The sequence below is a fragment of the Vicia villosa genome, linkage group LG4 (genome assembly GCF_029867415.1).
Source record: "Vicia villosa cultivar HV-30 ecotype Madison, WI linkage group LG4, Vvil1.0, whole genome shotgun sequence".
NCBI lineage: Eukaryota > Viridiplantae > Streptophyta > Magnoliopsida > Fabales > Fabaceae > Vicia > Vicia villosa.
The window spans coordinates 64,248,914-64,272,378 of NC_081183.1; the positions used below are offsets into that span (position 1 = coordinate 64,248,914).

At 37.0% G+C, this 23,465-nt stretch overlaps 3 protein-coding genes across 3 annotated transcripts; all 3 read right to left on the minus strand.

Annotated features, from left to right (window-relative positions):
* Positions 1-11,579: 11,579 nt before the first annotated feature.
* LOC131597298 (uncharacterized) lies at positions 11,580-12,113 on the minus strand. Its single transcript, XM_058870003.1, has one exon. It carries the CDS (start codon positions 12,111-12,113, stop codon positions 11,580-11,582), a length of 534 nt encoding a protein of 177 aa, XP_058725986.1.
* Positions 12,114-14,432: 2,319 nt separating this feature from the next.
* LOC131597299 (uncharacterized) lies at positions 14,433-14,834 on the minus strand. Its single transcript, XM_058870004.1, has one exon. The coding sequence runs from the start codon at positions 14,832-14,834 to the stop codon at positions 14,433-14,435; it is 402 nt and encodes a 133-aa protein (XP_058725987.1).
* A 186-nt stretch (positions 14,835-15,020) lies between these two features.
* Positions 15,021-15,763, minus strand: LOC131597300 (uncharacterized). Its single transcript, XM_058870005.1, has 2 exons — positions 15,545-15,763; positions 15,021-15,425 (listed from the first exon to the last, which is right to left on the minus strand). Exons 1-2 carry the CDS (start codon positions 15,761-15,763, stop codon positions 15,021-15,023), a joined length of 624 nt encoding a protein of 207 aa, XP_058725988.1.
* Positions 15,764-23,465: the final 7,702 nt, after the last annotated feature.

Sequence of the window (23,465 nt, forward strand, 5' to 3'; positions counted from 1 at the left end):
ATAGGTTGATGAACCCTAGAACTCAACATATTCATTCACCATTGTTATTCGTTCTTTAAGCTTTTAGTCATTCAATTACTATTCTGTTATTTGCAATTGGAGATTAAAACAATCAAAATCAATATTTTTCACTACTCATTATAAATTAACTATAGAACGGAAGTAATATTAACTCAGTCTCTATGGATACGATATTAGAAAATATTTACCCAAAATACTTTCAACAAATTGGCGCCGTTGCCGGGGACTGTGTCAATATTGCACGTATTGCAATAGTTTTTATTTTGAGTTTACTTTCATTAATTTGGTTGTTTCACGTGTTTGTTAGTTTTTGCAGAATCAGTGTATGCGCAGCAAAGTTTCCAGCGATCAACTTCTTTTTGATCCCGAGATTGAAAGAATCGCTAGGAGATTGAATAGCAAAACACGAGGGAGAGCAAACATAGCAAAGGCAAGAGACAACGCAACTGCGACGTCGTCACCATCTTTAGAAACAATTGACGAGTCATCTGACGGACTTTACCTTCACGAACTATTTGAAAAAGAGCAAGAAGCCATCATACAACACGTTGTTGTAAACATGGCCGCCACAACTCCATGTGCAAATACTCCTCATCTCAATCCACAATTCGTGAGGACTACCGCTAACGGGCGGACATCTTAATTGAAGACCGGTATTCTACAGCTCATTTGTGCAAGTCCTTTCGCCGGATTGGACCATGAAGACCCATACACTCATCTGACTCGATTCTATGAGTTAGCAGGTACTTCAGGTGTAGCCCAAGCGGATGAAGAAACTTTATTCAAAAGGTTGTTCCCACATTCTTTTCTATGAAAGGCTAAAGATTGGTATCTAGATCAACCTGAAACAGTTATGACTGATTGGAATACTCTGGAAGAAAAATTCTTGGAACGATTTTACTGTCAAAACCGGTTCTTTGACGCTAAAACAACAATTGCGCTATTTTCTCAAGGTAGTAATGAATCACTAAATGAAGCTTGGGAAAGATATAAAGCTATGCTGAGGAAATGCAAGGGACACGAATTTGCAGAAGTTGATCAAATTCACATGTTCCGCAATGGTCTTACACCTACAAATAAGACACTCTTGGACGCCACAGCTGGTGGCTCACTAATGTCCAAAACAACTGCTAAAGCAATTCAGATAATTGAGAGAATGGCTCTAAATGACCGACAGGGTAATCATGATTGAACTGTCAGAGATATGAAACCAGGATTATTAGTACTGACTAATAGTGATGCTCTGCTGGCTCAAAATAAATTGCTAACTTCACAAGTGGAGCTTTTGACACAACATATGTCCAAATTTCCACAAAAAATCAAAGAGCTGAATTGAGTCTCAAATTCCTACCAAGTTTCTAAGTGTGAGTTATGCAAAGGAGATCATCAAACCAGATTTTGCCCACCAGTCTTGGCAAAAGAAGTAAACTATATGAACAACAACAAAGGACAAAGGCAAAATCAGTACCCAAATCTTCCTCCGTATCAATAGAGTTATCCACCAAGGAATAACAATCAAGGTTATCAACAAAGACCTAACAATCAAGGTTACCAACAGCAAACATTTCAACCTTACACTCAACCGCCACCACAACAACAAGGAGGGCCGTCTAAGTTGGAAGAAACTATGACGCAATTCATGCAGATGTCAATGACAAACCAGAAAAACCAAGATGCGGCAATCAAAAATTTGGAAACTCAAGTGGGGAAACTTGCAAAACAAATTGCAGCTAATCAGTCGAATGCGACATTCTCCCGCCTCATTTAAAATATGTCTTCTTAGATAAGGAATAAAAGAAAACAGTAGTTATTAGTTCAAAGCTGACAACACAAGAAGAAGAAAGACTACTTCTTATCCTACAAAATAATAAAGCTGCAACCGGATGGGTCTTGGCCGATTTAAAAGGTATAAGTCTAGTATATTGTATGCAAAAAATTATGTTGGAAGAAGAAATCAAACTGGTAGCTCAACCATAAAGAAGATTAAATCCAACTATGAAGGATGTAGTAAGAAAAGAGGTAGTTAAACTCTTAGAAGCAGGAATGATTTACCCAATTTCAGATAGCGCATGGGTGAGTTCAGTACAAGTAGTGCCGAAGAAAGGAGGAATGACAGTTATCAGTAATGAGAAGAATGAACTAATACCAACAAGAACTGTCACGGGGTGGAGAATGTGCATCGACTATTACAGACTCAATAAAGCCACGAGAAAAGATCACTTCCCTTTGCCCTTCATGGATCAGATGCTTGAAAGATTATTCGGACAAAACTATTACTGTTTCCTCGATGGATACTCCGGATACAACTAGATTATGGTCAACCTAGAAGACCATGAGAAGACAGCTTTCACATGTCCTTTTGGAATTTTCGCATATAGGAGAATGCCATTTGGATTATGTAATGCCCCAGCCACCTTTCAACGGTGTATGCAAGCAGTCTTCTCCGACCTCATTGAGAAGAGTATTGAAGTGTTCATGGACGATTTTTCGGTGTTTGGAAAATCCTTTGACATTTGTCTAGCTAATTTGGATGAGGCACTAGGAAGATGTATTAAGACCAACCTAATTCTAAATTGGGAGAAGCTTTTTAGGTACAAGGCACTAGGGCTCAAGGTATCTTCAAGAGGGCTTGAAGTGGACAAAGCTAAGGTGGAGGTAATCTCAAATCTTCCACCTCCTGTAAACATAAAAGAGGTAAGAAGCTTTTTGGGTCATGCGGGATTCTATCGAAGGTTCGTAAAGGATTTCTCGAAGATTGCCAAACCATTAAGTAACTTACTCAACAAAGGTACGTATTTTACTTTCGATGAATCATGTGTCCAAGCTTTTAATGAATTAAAAGAAAGGCCAGTTACCGCACATGTGATCGTGGCACCTGATTGGAAAAAACATTTTGAACTTATGTGTGATGCTAGCGATTATGCCATAGGCGCGATTGTCGCCTCAGTTTTTTGTGGGATGCGAACTGACTCTTCTTTTATTTTTGAGTTGTGAAAATCAGAGAGTCGCCACCGACTTTTATTTTATCCAATTAAGGAAAGGTTTATAAAAGAAACAGAAAAAGACCTTAAAGAGATTTTGGATTCGGGGGTAGGTTATACAAAGGGATATATACAAAGTGTTTATCTTTCGATAGATATTTTGATGGTTTGAAAAAGATTTTTAACTTCGTAATGATCCTTGTTTGGATATATACAAAGTGTTGTCTTTTTGAAAGTTTGTTTTGAAAAAAACAGTGATGTGTAAGAACTTTTGTTGTTTTTGATTGAGCAAGCAATTAGGAGGTATACCATAGGTTTATAAGGTTCTTTCCTATTTCTTTAGAAAATTTTCCTTGACTGGATACAAAAGAAAAATTTGAATTGCATTTTAAAACAGTAGAATTGATTTTGAAAAGAGTAACAGAGGGATTACCCTAAGAGGTGCAAGTGTGGTTGTGTTTTGTTTTCAGATATATTATCTTTGAAATTAGTGATCTAGCGCCTCAGTTATTATTCTTGACATACACGCAATTTTATATGTACAGGAATTTAAAGTGCGGGAATGTAAAATGCGGAAAGTAAATCTACGCTATAACATCGATTGTGCGAGAAATGTAAACTACGCTATTTACATGAATTTGGCAACCTATACACTTATCTATGAGTTTAAATTGCAATAAGATAAAGGGAAATTATTTTTGGATTTTTGGATGGTTGATTTTAATTAAAATTAATGCATAATTAATTTAATTAAAAGGTTAAGAATTAGAAATAAAATTTAAACCTAAAAAATTAAGTCTAAAATATGTTCAAATTGTTTGTTAATTAATTTTAAAATAAAATTATTTTTTTTGTGTGATTTTTGAAATGTTTTTTTTTTTAAATTATTAAGTTAATTAAGACACAATTATACAAATAATTATACATATAAATTATACAAATAATTATTAACCTAAAATATTTTTTGTATAATTTTTTGATTTTTTAAACTATTTTTAATCAATTTAAAAGAGAAATTAAATTAATTAAAAGAAATATAGAAAAATTAAATAAAAGGATCCTGTGTGGTTGGCTTGGAGAGTCCATGGTATGGACCAGCAGTCAAGTGCGTTAGATGTGCAATCAGATTGATCATGTGGCTCTGATGTTAAGGGCGTGTGGAAAGATGATGGAAAGCGTGACACAGGATCTGGCTAGGGGAGATCACGCGCGTTTTTTCAAACGGGCGAATGAGAAGACGCCACGTCTTCGTCTCCTACCTCCGTCCGTTGGCTTAGCTCCTGCAACCGTTGCTAAAAGTTTTAGCTACGGATTTTTCCCGTTGCTACAAGACCTGCATATGTCAAAATTTTATACAAGCATAAAAAATACATTGTGAGACCATGGATCGACTGCAAATGATCCACTGATCACAACCATGGCCTTAGTTTTGTCTGATTTTGCCCTAAACGAAAAACCCCGTTTCGAGCTCCAAGAACCCTAAAATGAAATATGCTTCAAACGACCATTAAAATCAAATTAAAGTTCCAGAAATGATCAGAGCATCTAACCAAACACAAATATGCAATTACATCTTGTTAAATATGCATGTAGGATGGAATTCGTGTTAATTTTTGTTTGAACAAACTGTGAGCTATAGAGCTTGGTTTAGTGAGTTTCAAGGCTTGCTTGTGATTGGGATAGGTTCAGTGATGTTTAAGTATGTTTCTGGTTCAGAATTCATGTGTGTGTTGCTGATGGACTCAAGCTATTATATAGGAAAGATTGAGTGCTTAGAACTTAAGCAACCATGCTTTTCTTCCATACTTGAGTGCCTTTGAAATTTTGAATTTTTTATGAATAAAAGCTTTGAAAGTCTTGGCCATGGCTTCAATTTTCTTCACCCCTCTTGCCATAGGTCTTCTGTACCTCTATGCCTCAGAATTTGGATCAAACTTGGTGACTCAAGCTAAAGACAAAGCATTGGATCATTATCTTGGATCATTTCTTTTTTAATTTAACTTTAAATGAAGTAAAATTAAATCAAAAAGAGAAATAAAAATGCCATGGGCCTAAGATCGGTCGTGGGAGGCCTTAAACATTATTAGGAACATGTTTGGATCACAAATGCTTGGGCCCTTTTGGAAAAAAAACCATTTTGATCAATGTTGGTTTCATGCATTTTCCCAAAAAATGACCAACTTCAACAAGGCATAACTCCCTCAATTTTGATCATATGAAGGAGTTCTTGTAATTTTTAGAAACCTCAAGATGTCTTCTACAAGCTACTTTGGAAGCTTTTTTTGATTTGGAGAAGTTATCTTGATGTTATGGGCTTTGATAAAAAACTGCTTTTTGTTGACTTTGAAAATGACCTGTAATGTCTTGGCTCATATTTCCCAAATGGTAAATCCAATGACCATGGGACCAATTTCATTTGAAAGATAATTGAATTTCCTTCAAAATAAGCTTTGGTTGTAATTTTTCAGATGAACGAGGAAAGCGTTATGGCCGGTCAAAGTTCAATTGACTTTTTAGGAGAAAACCCTAATTTTGAAACTTGGAGTTTTGTCGATTTTTGAACTTTTCTTGATGAATTATGATCAACCATTGATCAAATGATGAATCTTTTGACAAAATATGGATGTTGACAAAAAATTGCATTTTTTACTATCTGTTGACTTTTCGGTCAAACTGGTCGTTTGTTGACCGTTTGAGCTGTTAACTGTGCGTCCGAGCGAATCGAAGTTTGAAAATTTGTCTGGTGGTATTTTGAGACATATGGAGATCCTTAAAATCCATTTTGAGCTTTCAAAAACTCGTTCTCCTGAAAAAAAAACAAAAACCCTAGTTAGGGACTGTTTGTGTAGGAGACAGTTAGGCGTACCTCATTTCTGTGCAGTGTTGAGTCTCTGTTGATCATGTGATTATCAGAAGACTTCTAGAACAAAAATCTTGGAATTTTGAAATACGAAAGATTGATTTGACTGATGGTACAAACACGGAGAATCATGCTGTCAGCGGGTTTGACTGTTAACTGGCTGTCTGGGTATTAACGTTACAGTTAAAGTGAAAACTTAACAGTTAAAGTTATTTTTTTCTTTTTGTTTTTGTTGTGTTAATGGTAAAAATTATTTACATGAGTTGTTAGAAAAACACAAACATAATAAATAAATAAAATATATTGTACGCGAACGAAATTACCGATAATAAAATTGAAAAGGATTTAATGCACAGAAATAAATATTTAACTAGCAATAAACACACATAATATTATCTCGATAATTAAGTGACGATACAACAGATAGTACAACATTTAATAATGACAGTACAAATATTACATAAAAATATAGTGAACAGTATGACAAATATAATGAATGGTACGTTATTTGAAAGCGAAAGATACGACAAACTTTAAGTATGACGATAAAAAACCCATGCTATAAACAACAATATATAGATGTAAGGGAGTGCAAGCATCCCAGGTCCGCATTTTTCAGGACTATGTAGACAGAAAAAGGACATGATCACCACAAAAACAGTGATGACAACAAGAAAAAACGTATCCACCCACTTTGCCATTTTTGCCGGGGAAGAAGAGAAAATAATTATGAGATAGTATGATAGAAATTTGGGAGATGAGTGAAATTTGATGTGAGATTTTATGGAAAAAATGAGGGGTATATATAGAGTGAAAAGAAGGATGGAGACGTTGGGGAATGAAGTGATACCGTACAAAAAAGGAAAGTTTGAGTGGTAGTAGGATTTGAAAGAAAGTGTATGGAATAAAGTTAGGATTTGATTTGAAAGAAAGAGATTTGAAAAGAAAGGAAAAGATTTGAAAATAATAATATAGTACAAAAATTAGTGGGGAACAAAACCAATAATAATTTAATTGTTACCACTACAGTCTGAATCCCTGGACTCTGCGCCTGGAAAATTTGATTTTGTACTAATTGCGTTAGTATTATTGATCTAAAAATAAATCTCAAATAAATAGCGTGTGAAGTGATAAACAGTATTTGGCGTTTGTGTAAGAATGAATTCAACAGCGAACCAAAATACTGTATAAAAATATTCTAAAAACTGAGTATTCATAAAATCAGGATATTTATGAAATAAATCCAAGATTATATGAAACTCCCAATTTTTCGATAGAGGTCTGTTGCCTTCTCTCTAAAAAAAGATGCGGGCAAATTTTGGGGTATAACAGTTGCCCCTATTCAATCTTCTTAAACCTGAAGAGACCGATTGGAATCTGAAGGTAGAAGATGATTGAATATTTAGATTCCCTGAAATTTGCACTTACCTTCACCATAAGTGATGCTGGAATTTGTATTGAATGCGGCTTGATAAAAATCGTTGGCGGATCAAAACATTACCTGAGATGGGCTTTCAGATGCCATCTAGTGAATGTGTTGATGGCTTGTTCATCAGAATGAATCCACTGATTATATCTTGATGAAGGATTTAAATCTCTGTGTTGACCGTTACGGATCCGTCCGAGGTAACCGCTTTAAATCTTGGAGGTTGATCGTTACGGAACTGTCCAAAGTTTCCGCTTTAGATTTTGAATGTTGATCGTTACAGAACCGTCCGAAGTTTCTGCTTTAGATCTTGAAGATTGATTACTTTTAAGGAACCGTCTGAGGTATCGACTTAGATCTGAAGGTAGATCATTAAGGAACCGTCCAAGGTATCGACTTAGATCTGAAGGTAGATCATTAAGGAACTGTCCAAGGTATCGACTTAGATCTGAAGGTAGATCATTAAGGAACCGTCCAAGGTATCGACTTAGATCTGAAGGATTTGAAGTTGTTTATTCGACTGTGGTATAGCTTGGAAGCGTCAGAATGAGTCACCATTAGACCGTATCTGATTTGCTTGTTTAGAGTTGATAAGTGATTTGGAAAGAGAGAGCTCTTCAGAATGAATCTTTGGTTTGATTATATCTAAGAGGAATGCTTGTCTGAATAGAACCCAGGAGAATATTGCATGTGATTGAGAATAACTTGCTGAGGATATCCGTCCACCTGAAAAAAACCAAGTTAGTGACATGCAATGACATGATGCATGTAATGTATATGTTGAGATTCTCAAACTAAATGAGAACCGTGTATGTTATGTATGCGTTTGTCATGAAATATTATATGCTATGTATGAATATGCGTATGATGTATGATGTATGGACCTGACTTATGCTGTTTAGAGCGTATCAAACTTCTGGTTGGGAAAATAAATCCATGCTTGTTATTTCGGAAACGATGACATTATGACCGTTGATGATCTTTGCTATCTTGTTCGAGTATACTCAGCTGGGGGATCTTCCTTACGAGCCAGGATGCTCTGTTGAGGGATCTTTGACTACCGCTTAGGGATGAAGGTAACTTGAAGGTTCTGACTTTGATGCACCCTGACTGGGAATAAGAGAGATGCGTACTCCTCCGATGCACTATTTGACCAAGCCTTGATGTGGGGAATCACACCTTCTAGGGATAGTGATCTTGAACAGCCCTGCTGGGGAACGAGGAGCAATTGTCCGATGTAATATCTATCCAAGCTTTGAGATAAGGCTTTTTGAGTCATTTTGTTGGAGAGAAAAATCTCATCGAGGATTCTGCTGAGAAATGTATCCCTGTTGGGGAAGCGTTTCTTTTGATGCTCGTACTCAGTGTCGGTGATAAAATACTCCGTCGGGGAATTAATTGGGCCTTGCTTATCCGGGGATGACTCCTTGACGATTGCTCTGTGGGGGATATTCCCATGTTGCTGGTTTCAAGATAATGTCCAGATGATTGGGACATTACCTGAATGCTATTCCTGTTTTTCTTATAAACATCATTCATATTCAAATGCATATGTTCATTCAAAATTATCATTGGGACGTTTACGCGTTCAAAACAGAAAAAGTGAAAACATTGATTTTGAGCATGAACTGTATTAATTTGAAAGAGAGCCGTAATAGGCAGATTAGTACAAGGAGACAAAAATCCTAGTAGTAGGAATTTGTCATAAAACTTTTGAAAAGTACTTATAAAGGAAAATAGCTATGTGAAAACAATCCAGTCAAGTTTCAACTCTGCTATTGCCAATCTGTCTTTGAGTATCTCATCCCTCACTTGTTGGAAGAAAATGATTGGATTGATTGGTGCCTTTCGGATTTTAATGTGTTGAACCTTGAATGTGAGTAGGTGGCCAAACGGGACATAGTCGTACGCTTTATTCCCTAACTTTTGCCTAGGCTGCCTTTTCAGGTTTTCAGCCTACCGGGATAATTATTTTTTTTTTAGTCTCTAATTTTTGCCTGGATCGCCCTTTCAGGTTTTCAACTTAGCGAGCTTTTCTTTAAGTGAAGTACTTTTTGACTATGTCTGCATTTACAGGGTGTGGGAAATCCTCGCCATCCATAGTGGTAAGCAACATGGCTCCGCCGGAGAATACCTTCTTGATTAAAAATGGTCCCTCATAAGTGGGAGTCCATTTGCCCCTGGGGTCACCCTGTGGTAAGATGATGCGTTTTACAACCAAATCACCGATTTGATATGCCTGACTTTTGACTTCCTTGTTGAAGGCTTTGATCATACGTTTCTGGTACAACTGACCATGACAAATAGCCGAAAGCCTCTTCTCATCAATCAAGTTTATCTGGTCCAACCGAGTCTGAACCCAATCGTCTTCGTCTAGATTGGCTTCTTTCATAATCCTTAGAGAGGGAATCTGAACTTCAATTGGAAGAACTGCCTCCATACCATGGATTAAGGAAAAGGGAGTTGCCCCTATTGAGGTACGTGCTGAGGTGCGATAACCATGAAGAGCAAAAGGTAACATCTCATGCCAGTCTTTGTAGGTTACTGCCATCTTTTGTATGATCTTCTTGATGTTCTTGTTGGCAGCTTCCACGGTACCATTCATTTTTGGTCGATATGGAGAGGAATTATGATGTTTAATCTTGAACTGCGTGCAGAGTTCGGTAATCATCTTGTTGTTTAAATTTGTGCCATTGTCTGTGATGATCCTTTCAGGAATGCCATACCGACAAATGAGATTGTGCTTGATAAATCGAGCCACCGCATTTTTGGTGACTGAAGCAAACGAGGCTGCCTCTACCCATTTTGTGAAGTAGTCAATAACGACCAAGATAAAACGATGTCCGTTGGAGGCAGTAGGCTTGATTTCTCCAATCATATCGATACCCCACATTGCAAAAGGCCAAGGAGCCGTCGGGACGTTGGAGGTACATGTACTTTGTCGGCATATATCTGGCATTTGTGACAAATTCTGGAGTGATGGTGGCAGTCTGTCTCCATGGTAGACCAGTAGTAACCTGCTCTCAGAATCTTTTTAGCCATTGTATGTCCACTTGAATGAGTACCAAAGGCACCATCGTGTATATCTTCCATAATCTGTTCTGCTTCCTTCTTGTTCACACAACGAAGCAGAGTCGAGTTGTAACACCCCACTTTCCCATATAAAAAATAAACGAATTATAAATACATAAATAATCAGAGTGATACGAGTAGGATGTCACATCTTCCAAATAAATCAATAAAACATCACTTTATTTAATAGTTCCTTATTAAAATAGAATAGTCAATACTGCAGCGGAATTTAAAAAACGCTTATTAATTCTCATGGCACCACGGCCTCAACAAATAAATTATATCCACTAAACAGGTGGACAACGATAATATCAAAAATCAAGATACGTAACAATTTAAAATTTAACTGAAAAGAAAACAAAGCACAACATATCCCAACATTCCCGTGTTACGTATCAGAGCGACTCCTAAGACTCGATCAGGTAACACTCGACAATCCAAGAACTACTCTAGTACCTGGTTATCTGTACTCCCGAAGAAGCACAGACACAACAACAGAAAAGGGGTGAGAATTACATTCAATAAATGCACAGTGAAATATCACATGGTTAAGGAGTAGTATCTACACCACGCACAAACACAATCATAAATAGATTCTCACTCCATCAATTACACCACAACATCATTACACAACATTTACAGTCAGTCAGATGAATGAAAATGCAACTATCAACTCTACATGCATGTGGTACCAACAGAGCATAAGCCCTCAACAGTTGCCAATATTTTAGAGGCAATAACAAGGCATAAGCCTTCAACAACGCCAATACAGGCCAACAACAGAGCATAAGCCCTCGACGACATATGTATGCAATATGGATATCCAATCAACACAATTCAACAACACAAGGACCATATAAAGAACCCATTCTCCCCCCTTACCTTAGGATTGAGCTTTGATCCTTCAACAATGGTGGAAGTCTCCTTTCTCTCTTGCCCTAGCCTCTTTCTCTGTTTCTACGTTCTTCAGAATTCTTGCCAAAAGAAACTATTCCTTCTAATTTTCTTTATTTTTATTAATCTCTCACTAATCCTTAATTTGCTACTGGCCTTACTACACCCCCCCAATTACTAACCACTACTTGACCCAAATAACCAATTTATCGTTTTACTACTTACTAAATAATTATTAAACTAATTTAATATTAATTAAAATATCAGTTTAAGCACCAAATACATCAATAATTACAAAATGAAATAAATATTGAAAATTGGGGCGTTACAACTCTCCCCCACTTACGATATTTCCGTCCTCGAAAATCCTACCTCGTTCAAACAACTCGGGATAAGAGTCCCGCATATTGCTCTCCATTTCCCACGTCATGCTTTCTCCGGTAGTCCCGGTCCAGACTACTTTCACCAACGGAATATCTTTACCTTTAAGGGACTTTACCTCACGATCTGCGATCTGAATCGATATTGTCTCTACAGTAAGATTCTCTCTCACTTGCACATCATCCATATGAATCACGTGAGATGGGTCTGGAACATACTTCCGAAGTTGCGACACATGAAACACATCGTGCAGATTTGAAAGGTTAGGCGGCAACGCCACCCTATAAGCAAAAGTACCAACCCTCTCTGAAATCTGATAGGGACCAATAAATCGTGGAGTCAGCTTCGTAGACTTCAGGGCACGACCAACACCAGTCACAGGCGTGACTCTTAGAAACACATGGTCGCCCGATTCGAATTCTAACTCCTGCCTTCGCCTATCATGATAGCTCTTTTGTCTACTCTGTGAAGCCTTCATCTTTTCCCAGATTAACTTTACCTTCTCTGTAGTATCTCGTACGATTTCCGGTCCAAGTACTACGCCTTCGCCGGACTCTCCAACATAGCGGAGTTCTACACCTCCGACCGTACAACGCTTCAAAAGGTGCCATACCGATACTAGAATGATGACTGTTATTATAAGTAAACTCGATCATTGGAAGATGAGCGCTCCACGAGCCTCCTTGTTCGAGAACAAACGCTCTCAACAAATCCTCTAGGGACTGAATAGTCCTTTCAGTTTGACCATCCGTCTGAGGATGATACGCCGAACTCAACCTCAACTTAGAACCCAAACTTTCTTGCAAGCTCTTCCAAAAATCAGAAGTGAATCTCGGATCTCTATCTGACACGATGCACAAGGGAATTCCATGTAATTTCACAATCACTCGGACGTAGATTTCGGCTAACTTCGCCACCGGATACGTGATGTTAATAGGTATGAAATGGGCTGATTTTGTAAGCCTATCCATAATCACCCATATTGAATCGTGTCCACTCGCAGTATTAGGTAGCCCCGTTACAAAATCCATCGAAATGCTATCCCACTTCCATTCTGGAATTTCTAACGCTTGCATCAACCCTACAGGCTTCTGGTGTTCAATCTTCGATTTTTGGCAAGTTAAACAAGCATATACAAACCGTGCCACATCTTCTTTCATTCTCGGCCACCAAAATATCTTCTTCAAGTCTTGATACATTTTAGTGGCTCCAGGATGAATACTCAAGTTACTTCGAAGACCTTCTTCTAAAATCATTCTTTTCATATTATTGTCATCAGGGATACAGATTCGATCCTGCAATCTCAACACTCCTTGCGCGTCCACCTTAAAATCACTCTTCTCGGATTTGCCACAACCAACTATAAGGTCCACCATTTTCACATCCAATTTTCTGAGCCTCTTTGATACTGTTCAGAAAGTCATTATCAATTTTGAGCATTCCCAACTTAACACTTTGCGGGGTCACTTCACAAATCAAGCTCATATCTCGGAATTGTTCGATCAGTTCTAATTTGTTAACCAGCATAGCCGACATGTGCAAGGTTTTCCGGCTTAAGGCATCAGCCACAACATTCGCCTTACCGGGATGATAATTCAACCCGAAATCATAATCTTTCAACAATTCTAACCACATTCGTTGTCTCATGTTCAGCTCCTTCTGGTCAAATAGGTATTTCAAACTCTTATGGTCACTATAGACTTCAAATCTAGAACCATAGAGATGATGCCTCCAAATCTTTAGTAAGAAAACAACAGCAGCGAGTTCTAAATCATGTGTAGGGTAGTTCTTTTTATGAATTCTCAGTTGCCTCGACGCATAAGCAATTACCTTACCATTCTGGATAAGTACACCACTTAAACCCATCAGAGAAGCATCGCAATAAACTACAAAAGGTTCTCCTGGGTTTGGTAATGTCAAAACCGGGGCTGTCGTCAATCTCTTCTTCAACTCCACAAAACTTTCTTCACATTGTGCATCCCATATGAACACCTTACCCTTACACGTCAACTTAGTTAACGGAAGTGCCAACTTAGAAAATCCTTCAATAAACCGTCTATAGTAACCGGCTAAGGCTAAGAAACTTCTGATCTCAGTAGCTGACTTTGGAGTCTCCCACTGTAACACAACATCTACCTTAGATGGATCTACAGCAATGCCACTGCCAGATATGACATGTCCCAGAAAACTGACTTCTTTCAACCAAAATTCACACTTGGACAACTTCGCATACAATTTCCTTTCTTTCAACACTTGCAATACTGTCTTCAAATGATCAGAATGCTCTTGCTCTAATTTAGAATATATCAAAATGTCGTCTATGAACACCACGACAAACTGATCTAATACGGTTCATATATTCCATGAATACTCCTGGCGCACTCGTAACACCAAATGGCATCACTGAATATTCATAATGTCCATATCTTGTTCTGAATGCTGTCTTCAAAACATCTTCATCTTTAACCTTGATCTGATGGTAACCCGACCTCAGATCGATCTTGCTAAACACACTCGCACCCACCAATTGGTCCATCAAATCATCTATTCTCGGTAGCGGGTATTTATTCTTAATGGCTACTTTATTCAGCTGTCTATAATCTACGCAAAGTCTCATGCTTCCATCCTTTTTCTTCACTAACAGCACTGGAGTTCCCCACGGCGATACACTTGGTCTGACAAACTTCTTCTCTAGTACGTCTTCTAATTGCTTCTTTAATTCCGTCAACTCAGATGCGGACATCCTGTACGGTGCCATAGAAACAGGTCTGGTACCAAGTACAAGATCAATCGTAAACTAAATTCCTCTTTCTGGCGGCACATCAGGAATCTCATCGGGAAAAAATTCAGGGAATTCACTTACTACCGGTAATTCATCGACGATGTTCTGATTCTCGATTGACAATGTTGCCATCAACGAGAACATCTCTACTTCTTCCTTCAGCAATTGTCGTACCTGCTTAGACGACACTAAACCAGCTTCTTCTTCTTCGGCAGTTGAAAATCTCACAGTCTTGTTATAACAATTGATATGAGCATAGTTATATTCTAACCAGTTCATTCCCAAAATTACGTCTAGCCCGGCTAACAGTAAACATACTAAATCAACAGCAAAGTCCCTGCCGAAGATCGACAGCGGACACTTCAAACAAACAAGAGATGTAGTCACAGATCCTTTAGCTGGAACCTCAACTACCATTTCGCCATTCATCGAGGATAGCATAAGACCCAATCTTTCAACACATTCAGCAGCAATAAAACAATGAGTAGCACCAGTATCAATAATAGTAATTAAAGGAATACTATTGATGAAGCAAGTACCTCTAATGAGTCTGTCCTCAGTGCTTGTCTGAGTACCAGCCAATGCGAACACCTTACCACCAGTTTATGCCTTCTTTGGTTTCTGACATTGACTTCCAATGTGTCCTTCTTCGCCGCAATTAAAACACACCACTTCTTTATGTCTACATTCAGACATCGTATGACCAATCTTGCCACAACGAAAACACTTCTTAACATCATTAGTGCAGTAAGTACTCTTATGACCAGCCTTCCCACACTTAAAACACACAATCGGAGCAGGAGCACCTCCCCCACTTGTTCTCTGGCCCGGAACAGCTCTTTGTTTGCCCTTGCCAGCTGGAGTGTCATAAGGCTTGCCACGTTGCTGATTCTGCCTGCCTCTTCTATCACTGACAATCTTATAGTGAGCAGCATTATCTTCCTCAAAGATTCTGCAGCTGTCTACCAAGTTAGGGAAAACGCGGATCTGCTGATACCCTATAGCTTTCTTGATTTCAGAGCGTAACCCATTTCAAACTTAACGCATTTTGAAAACTCTGCACCCTCTCCATCTTAGTATGGATAAAATTTGGCCAATTCAGTGAACTTAGCAGCATAGTCAATCACTGACATGTTCCCTTGTTTCAGTTCGTGGAACTCAATTTCTTTCTTACCACGGACACTCTCAGGATAATACTTTCTTAAAAGTTCTCTTCGGAACACATCCCAAGTGATCTCTTCACCTGCAGCTTCTAGTCTCTGGCGCGTTGCTAGCCACCAGTCGTCAGCTTCGACAACTAGCATATGTGTCCCATAGCGAACTTTCTGTGCCTGAGTACAATCCATTACACGAAAGATGTAGCACCCCTTTTTACCCCATAAAATAATAAGCATATAATCAGAGAATAAGCATGCATATAATTCAAAAGGGCGTCACATCGACGTTTTCAAAAAAAATAAAAAAAAAAAAGCTTTTAAAGCCGACATCATTTATCCATAAAATACAATACACCTGGTCATTTCAAATAACACCTGACATATAATAATAATTCATCCAGAATATGCATTAACAGCGGAATTAATACTCATGTGTTTCATATAAATGATACATGTCCCATACCATGATCATAATATTTGGCCTAAAGCCTCTCAACAACAAGTAACCAATTAAACAGGTTCACAAGTTATAACAAAATACATAAGCAAATAGAACATGAGTTCGACATCTAAGCTACCCAGTGTTACATGACCAGAGCACTGACTCGCTACTTAATTACCAAGCAACTCGGACGAAACTCCGACTAGATCACACGCCAGCTACTAATCGTCAAACCTGCATGTCGCCAAACGAGGGCAACATTAAAACAGAAGGGTGAGAATACAAACCATTATGAAGAAAGTATAATGAGATACAATGGTTAAATCAACAATTATAGGAATGCATTACACTTGCCTAATCATAAAATTAATGTTAATCATAATTCACATATATTAAGCATACACCAAGTATAAGAGTATAATATCTCAATACTATATTCTCAATTATACACATAGCCATAATTATCACATATTCCCGCATTTAACCAATTACGTATTCAAGCATCACCCATTCTCAATTATCAACTAATACAAATATCGCTACAACACCAAGTGTACATAATCAATTACAAAACTCATACACATAGCATTATGACATCAATGCACATAATCAATTGTTCACTCGTACACTTATTATAACAACATAATGCACATAATCAATTATCACAATCATGCACATATCATGACAACATAATGCACATAGTCAACTATCACATAACTCTAATGTGACTCAATGAAACATGTGACACTATGCATGTGGTACCAATGTGAAATTCTAAGTTTCACCGGCCTCCGATTCATATCTCTAGAATCTAAGCCACACTTTCGATCCGGACAAGACCAAAGTCCACCAATTGTAAACATATAGTTTACGGCTTCCGATTCACTCTAGAATCCAAGCCCGCTTGTGTTTCAAAGCAAATCCACCTGTGTTTCAAGGCACACTATGATATGAATGTATGTACAATATCACAAATATATGCAATTAAGATCATCTCTACCATCTTAACTTTCCGCATATCACAATAATTCAACTCTATGAATTATCCACCAATTGTACACAACATTCACAACACACACACATCATTCACATATGAGAGGCCAATTAACCAATTACGATTCACACAATCCAATTAACACTAGTAACCATAATATCTCATGTTAATTCACATTTGCCAAACATATATGAATACACACATTTCGCAATCAATCAACTAATCACTAGGATTCATGTCATACGACTACCCACAGAGAACATTCGCAAAACGAAATAATTGGCATAGCAATATTTTATTCTCAACATACATATTCAAGCCAAAATACAAATTCGGTCCATTTCACAAAATTCCGCAATTTACGGATAAACTGAATAATCGATCCAAGTCCGAACATAATCCAATCAAATCGGCTCAATGCAATTAATACAACTATTAATCATCAATTAATATCACCTACGACCAACAAAACTATTTTTATTAAAAAGAATGTAACACTTGCTTTCTAACGCTTCAAACGGTACTCAAAACGGACTCACGGTTTGAAAGTTATGAATATTTAAAGTTTTTACAAAAAAACCAACCACCGACACTATACACTAACAACTCTAAACATGTCAGAATTACGCGAAACAATTAAAATATGACTCGTAATAACTCGAAACAACTCCGACAATTTTATTGGCAACTCTAACAACTCTATTGACAACTCTAACAACTCTATTAACAACTCTACTGAAATTAAAACTAACTCGTTAATCTAATTGTTTATCTCTAATTATAAAATACCTAAAATATTATTATTATTATTATTATTATTATTATTATTATTATTATAAACTAATTATTATAAACTAATGAAATTATTACATCTTGGTAGGAATGGATACGTGATACATCCACCATCCTATAGAATTAAGCCAATCGCAATTTTCGAAGATTCGTTCTTCTTCATTATACAATCATTATATCCATACAACATTAAAAGTTCTCATTCTGTGTGACAAGCAGACTTATTAACATCAATGAATTAATTCAATAAATTGACACATTAACATCCTAAAATATTTAAGAGGTACTTTAATTCAATTTCTGTAACAATAAGAAACAGACGTAGCAGTATATTGGTTTTGGTAACAGTAACAACAACCAACTAGTTTTCAACTTCTAAATCATTCTATTCCTAAAATCCATTCTTCTATGCCTATACTTTCATCACTATAAACTCTTATAATCATAATCCTTTGCTATATAGACAAAATACTAACATGTCAAAACCTAAAAATTAAAGAACAAAATTCCTAAATCATGTTAATCTACCCATTGACCCAATCATACTAACCCATAATAATAAGGATTCTCCCCCTTACCTCTTCAATTTCTCCTCCAAACCCTAGCTTCTCCTTGTTCTTCCCCTTTTGCTCTTCTCCTCCACCTTCTATTCTTTTCAAAATGACCAAATGAAATGAAATGTCTACTCTCCTCAACCTTTACTAACTTATGGTTTATAAAATGGGCTTAAGAAAATATAATTTCTACTTCAAATAAATAGGCCCAATAGTCATAATCTCTTAATATCTCTATTTAGCTCAATAAACTAAACCAATACAAATATACACATAGTCAATTAATTAAATTAATTATTATATCACCAAATAATTAAATGAATAATTAACACATCAAATAATTAAATAAATAATTAACACACCAAATAATATAAAATAGTAAAGTAAAATAAATACTAATAAAATCCTCTAATAACTCAATGTCTCATATTTCCGGTCTAATCTTAATTACTCAGAAAATTCCCAAAACGCTAAATATTAAATCATTAATATTTCTAATACTAAAAATATTAAAATTTTTGTTTAAATATTGATCCGCTATCCCGAACTAATACCGACTAAATCGTCTCAAAACGCGAAAATTTCAATAAACAGACTAACTTAAGCAAATAATTATTAAAAACACAAAATAATATAATTACTAATATAATAAATAAAATATGAATAAAAATCGGGATGTTACAAAAGATCCTCTCGATCTCTTTCAACCACTCTAACGCTCCATCAGGGTCATGCTTGCCTTTGAAGACCGGCGGGTTCTCCCTCTAGAAGGTAGCCAAACTGCGAGACCCAGCATTCTCACCAGCATTAGGTTGATGTTCCAGAGCTTCAGCCATAGCCTCCAAAGCAGCAGCAATCGCAACATCGTTTCTCCCAGCCATTTCAACTAAACACTGCAACAAAAACATAGTTAGATAACGAGTTTTAACCATACTCGATTTGTTAGCGACTCAACTACTTGGTCGGACGGACCGACCTGCTCTGATACCAATTGTAACACCCCACTTTCCCATATCGAAAATAAACGAATTATAAATACATAAATAATCAGAGTAATATGAGTAGGATGTCACATCTTCCAAATAAATCAATAAAACATCACTTTATTTAATAGTTCCTTATTAAAATAGAATAGTCAATACTGCAACGAAATTTAAAACAGCTTATTAATTCTCATGGCACCACGGCCTCAACAAATAAATTATATCCACTAAACAGGTGGTCCAACAATAATATCAAAAATCAAGATACGTAATAATTTAACATTTAACTGAAAAGAAAACAAAGCACAGCGTATCCCAACATTCCCGTGTTACGTATCAGAGTGACTCCTAAGACTCGATCAGGTAACACTCGACAATCCAAGCACTACTCTGGTATGTGGTTATCTGTACTCCCGAAGAAGCACAGACACAACAACAGAAAAGGGGTGAGAATTACATTCAATAAATGCATAGTGAAATATCACATGGTTAAGGAGTAGTATCTACACCACGCACAAACACAATCATAAACAGATTCTCACTCCATCAATTACACCACAACATCAATACATAACATTTACAGTCAGTCAGATGAATGAAAATGCAACTATCAACTCTACATGTATGTGGTACCAACAGAGCATAAGCCCTCAACAGTTGCCATTATTTTAGAGGCAATAACAAGGTATAAGCCTTCAACAACGCCAATACAGGCCAACAACAGTGCATAAGCCCTTAACGACATATGTATGCAATATGGACATCCAATCAACACAATTCAACAACACAAGGCTTCAGCCTTCAACTTATTGCCATTTAGGCTATCAACCAGCTCAACAACATGCAACTAAAATTTCATTATTTTGTAGTTACATTCACAACAATCAACACAACTTATCACAATATTTTATGTCCAAAACATAACTCTTACAGTCTCTTTATGTTTACCTAAGTCCTACAATCTAAGAAACTCAGAGGGTATTTATTTCACTCAAGGATCAGAAGAAAATCACAAAAATGGAAAATTCTGCACACCAGCGTAACCATACGCGTATCGCTATTCCATACGCGTATGCCCCTTCCCCATACGCGTTCCATACGCGTACCACCAGGACCAGTTTTGCACTAAAAATTCTCCCTTACGTGTAACACCCTTCTAAACCCCCTCGGAATTATAATATAATCAGAGTAATTAAACAGCAAGGATGCTACAATTATTAAATAAATAAAACATCAAAGTCGATTGTCATGCTTTTATTAAAAATTAACCAATAACAAACAGGTGTTTAGCACAGCGGAACTTAAAACCAACAGTATTAGGAACATCTCCACATAAATACTCCATACATAAATCCATAGCCAAAAGGCAACAAAGTATAACAAGTAACGCTAAGACTAGTCGATCCCAGTGTTACAACCAGAGCATGACTCGACACGAACTACGGGCTAGCCTATAAGCTATCTTCACCCAATCAAAACGCCGCTACATCCTTAATCTGAAATCATCAAAGTAAGGGTGAGTTTCATTCGAATTAACAACCATTATACAATCATAAACAATAAAATCTCATAGCAACTATCATCCATTCAACATACATATAATTGGAATTATTATAACAAGCAAGCATCAGTGTATAAACATCATCTATCACACCACACAATCAACCAATTATATCATGTTATAATGCAATGAATGGACTGACACTCATGCATGTGGTACCAAAATTCGTGAATCATATCACAGGACTTCTCTCTTTGATACTGCGCTCTAGTCGCTCACACCCCACATGGGCACACGACTACTGCCTCATCGCTCACACCCCACATGGGCACACGATGACTTCCCGCTAATCTCCGCACAATGGGAATTAGCCTTCCAATGCAAATGATTTATGAATAATGCACACATGACACATACTTACATCATCATACATCGTCATCATTCCGATGCTTAACATCGCTTATTACCTCTTTCCAATAACATCACAACAAGTATGGACATGTATAAGCATCATTCAATCATTCACATACATACACCACATCATCACAATAACATACACATCACGTTAATGTTAATTGCCATCATAAACCAATTCAACAATAATTCAATTGAATAAATAAATAAGTCGGCTACTGCCCGTATTATTACTTCATCAGATAAAGCATCTCATTAGCTTCGCAACGCCCAAAACGGCACATAAATCGGATACTCGGATCAAAAGTTATGAGTTTTCAAAGATAAAACATTTTTAGAAAAATGCTGCAGGAACCGGGTTGTCCCTACATGGGAACCGGTTCCTGGCAGTCTCCAGAATCACGCCTCGGATTTTTACTATGGGGAACCGGGTTGTCCCTACATGGGAACCGGTTCCCAGCTGCCCAGAATCCATACTTCTCTGTTTTTACAAGGAGGAACCGGTTCGTCCCACATGGGAACCGGTTCCTACGTACCTGCACAGCAAAAATCACCATTTTGACAGCTTTTACCCTATCCCATAACCCCAATTTCAGGTACATACGAACATAGCACACAATTATCATTGTTTTTCACACAATTACACATTCTAAACAAGTTATTAACATGTATTAACATCATATATCACAAGTATCAACAGAATCATGTCAATTCATACAAGATTATCAAAACCTAACAAAATTCCCAACCCGACACGTACGATTGAACTAAACGATAATCCTAATCAATCCTACTACCTACAATCGCATAAGGATCACTAACCCGAAGAATCCCCCCTTACCTCAGAGTCGAATCTTCGAAGTTCTCCTTCCCTTCAGGCTCTTCTCACTTTCACGTGTTCTTCAGTTCCAAAATCTGCTTCTACTGCTTCTTTCCCCAATTTCTTCATTTTATGAAAAATAAAATAAAATATTCTTAATGGGCTTGCTTAGTTAACACCCCCCCCTTCTACTAACTACCACACTCAGCCCAACACCATATTTTTATTATTTTCCAAATAATTCCCACAGATTATTAATTCTAATAATTTAATTAATAAAATAATTAAATTAATACACTAGAATTAACGGGGTGTTACATTACGCATATCACTCTTCCATACGCGTATGGCCTCCCTTCCATACGGGTACCATACGCGTTTCACCAAAAGTTGTACTATGCTGGGACAGGGCTGCGTATCATACGCGTATAGCCCCCTGGGTTTGACCCTCATACGCGTATGGCCCCTATCCATACGCGTATCATATGCAAACTGACAGTAAGACTGTCTCTCCATGTCTGCACTCGCACCAGTTCGTTCTCACTCGTTTTCATCACTTCCAGTCTGTGATTTCAGGTCCAAAACATCATATCTTCACCTATTAACTCACTCCCTTCACCTAGATTCACTAACCTATTATACTACATCAGTTTTAACATGATAACAACTCAATTCCTACTCACCAAATTGGACAGTTTTTCATTCAGATTCAGTTCCTCTTATGAACACAACAACAACTCAACTGACACCCAAAGCCATACCATAATTTATCAATCTAAAACAGAATTTCGTCCACAATCATACAATACTCGTTAGTCATGAAGAACATCATACAAGTCAAATCAATTCACACATCAAAGAAGGAATCAAACATATAAATTGTGAAACCTAAAGAGGTAAAGGAACCCTCACTACCCTCTCATGTTGTAATCACCATTTAAAGAACCCATTCTCCCCCCTTACCTTAGGATTGAGCTTTGATCCTTCAACAATGGTGGAAGTCTCCTTTCTCTCTTGCCCTAGCCTCTTTCTCTGTTTCTACGTTCTTCACAATTCTTGCCAAAAGAAACTATTCCTTCTAATTTTCTTTATTTTTATTAATCTCTCACTAATCCTTAATTTGCTACTGGGCTTACTACACACCCCCCCCCCCAATTACTAACCACTACTTGACCCAAATAACCAATTAATCATTTTACTACTTACTAAATAATTATTAAACTAATTTAATATTAATTAAAATATCAGTTTAAGCACCAAATACATCAATAATTACGAAATGAAATAAATATCGAAAATTGGGGCGTTACACGAGTCATGGTTGCGTTTGTACAAGATTCCATTACTTAGAGAGAATTTGGCAGCAAATCTTCTTAGAAACTTTCTATCAT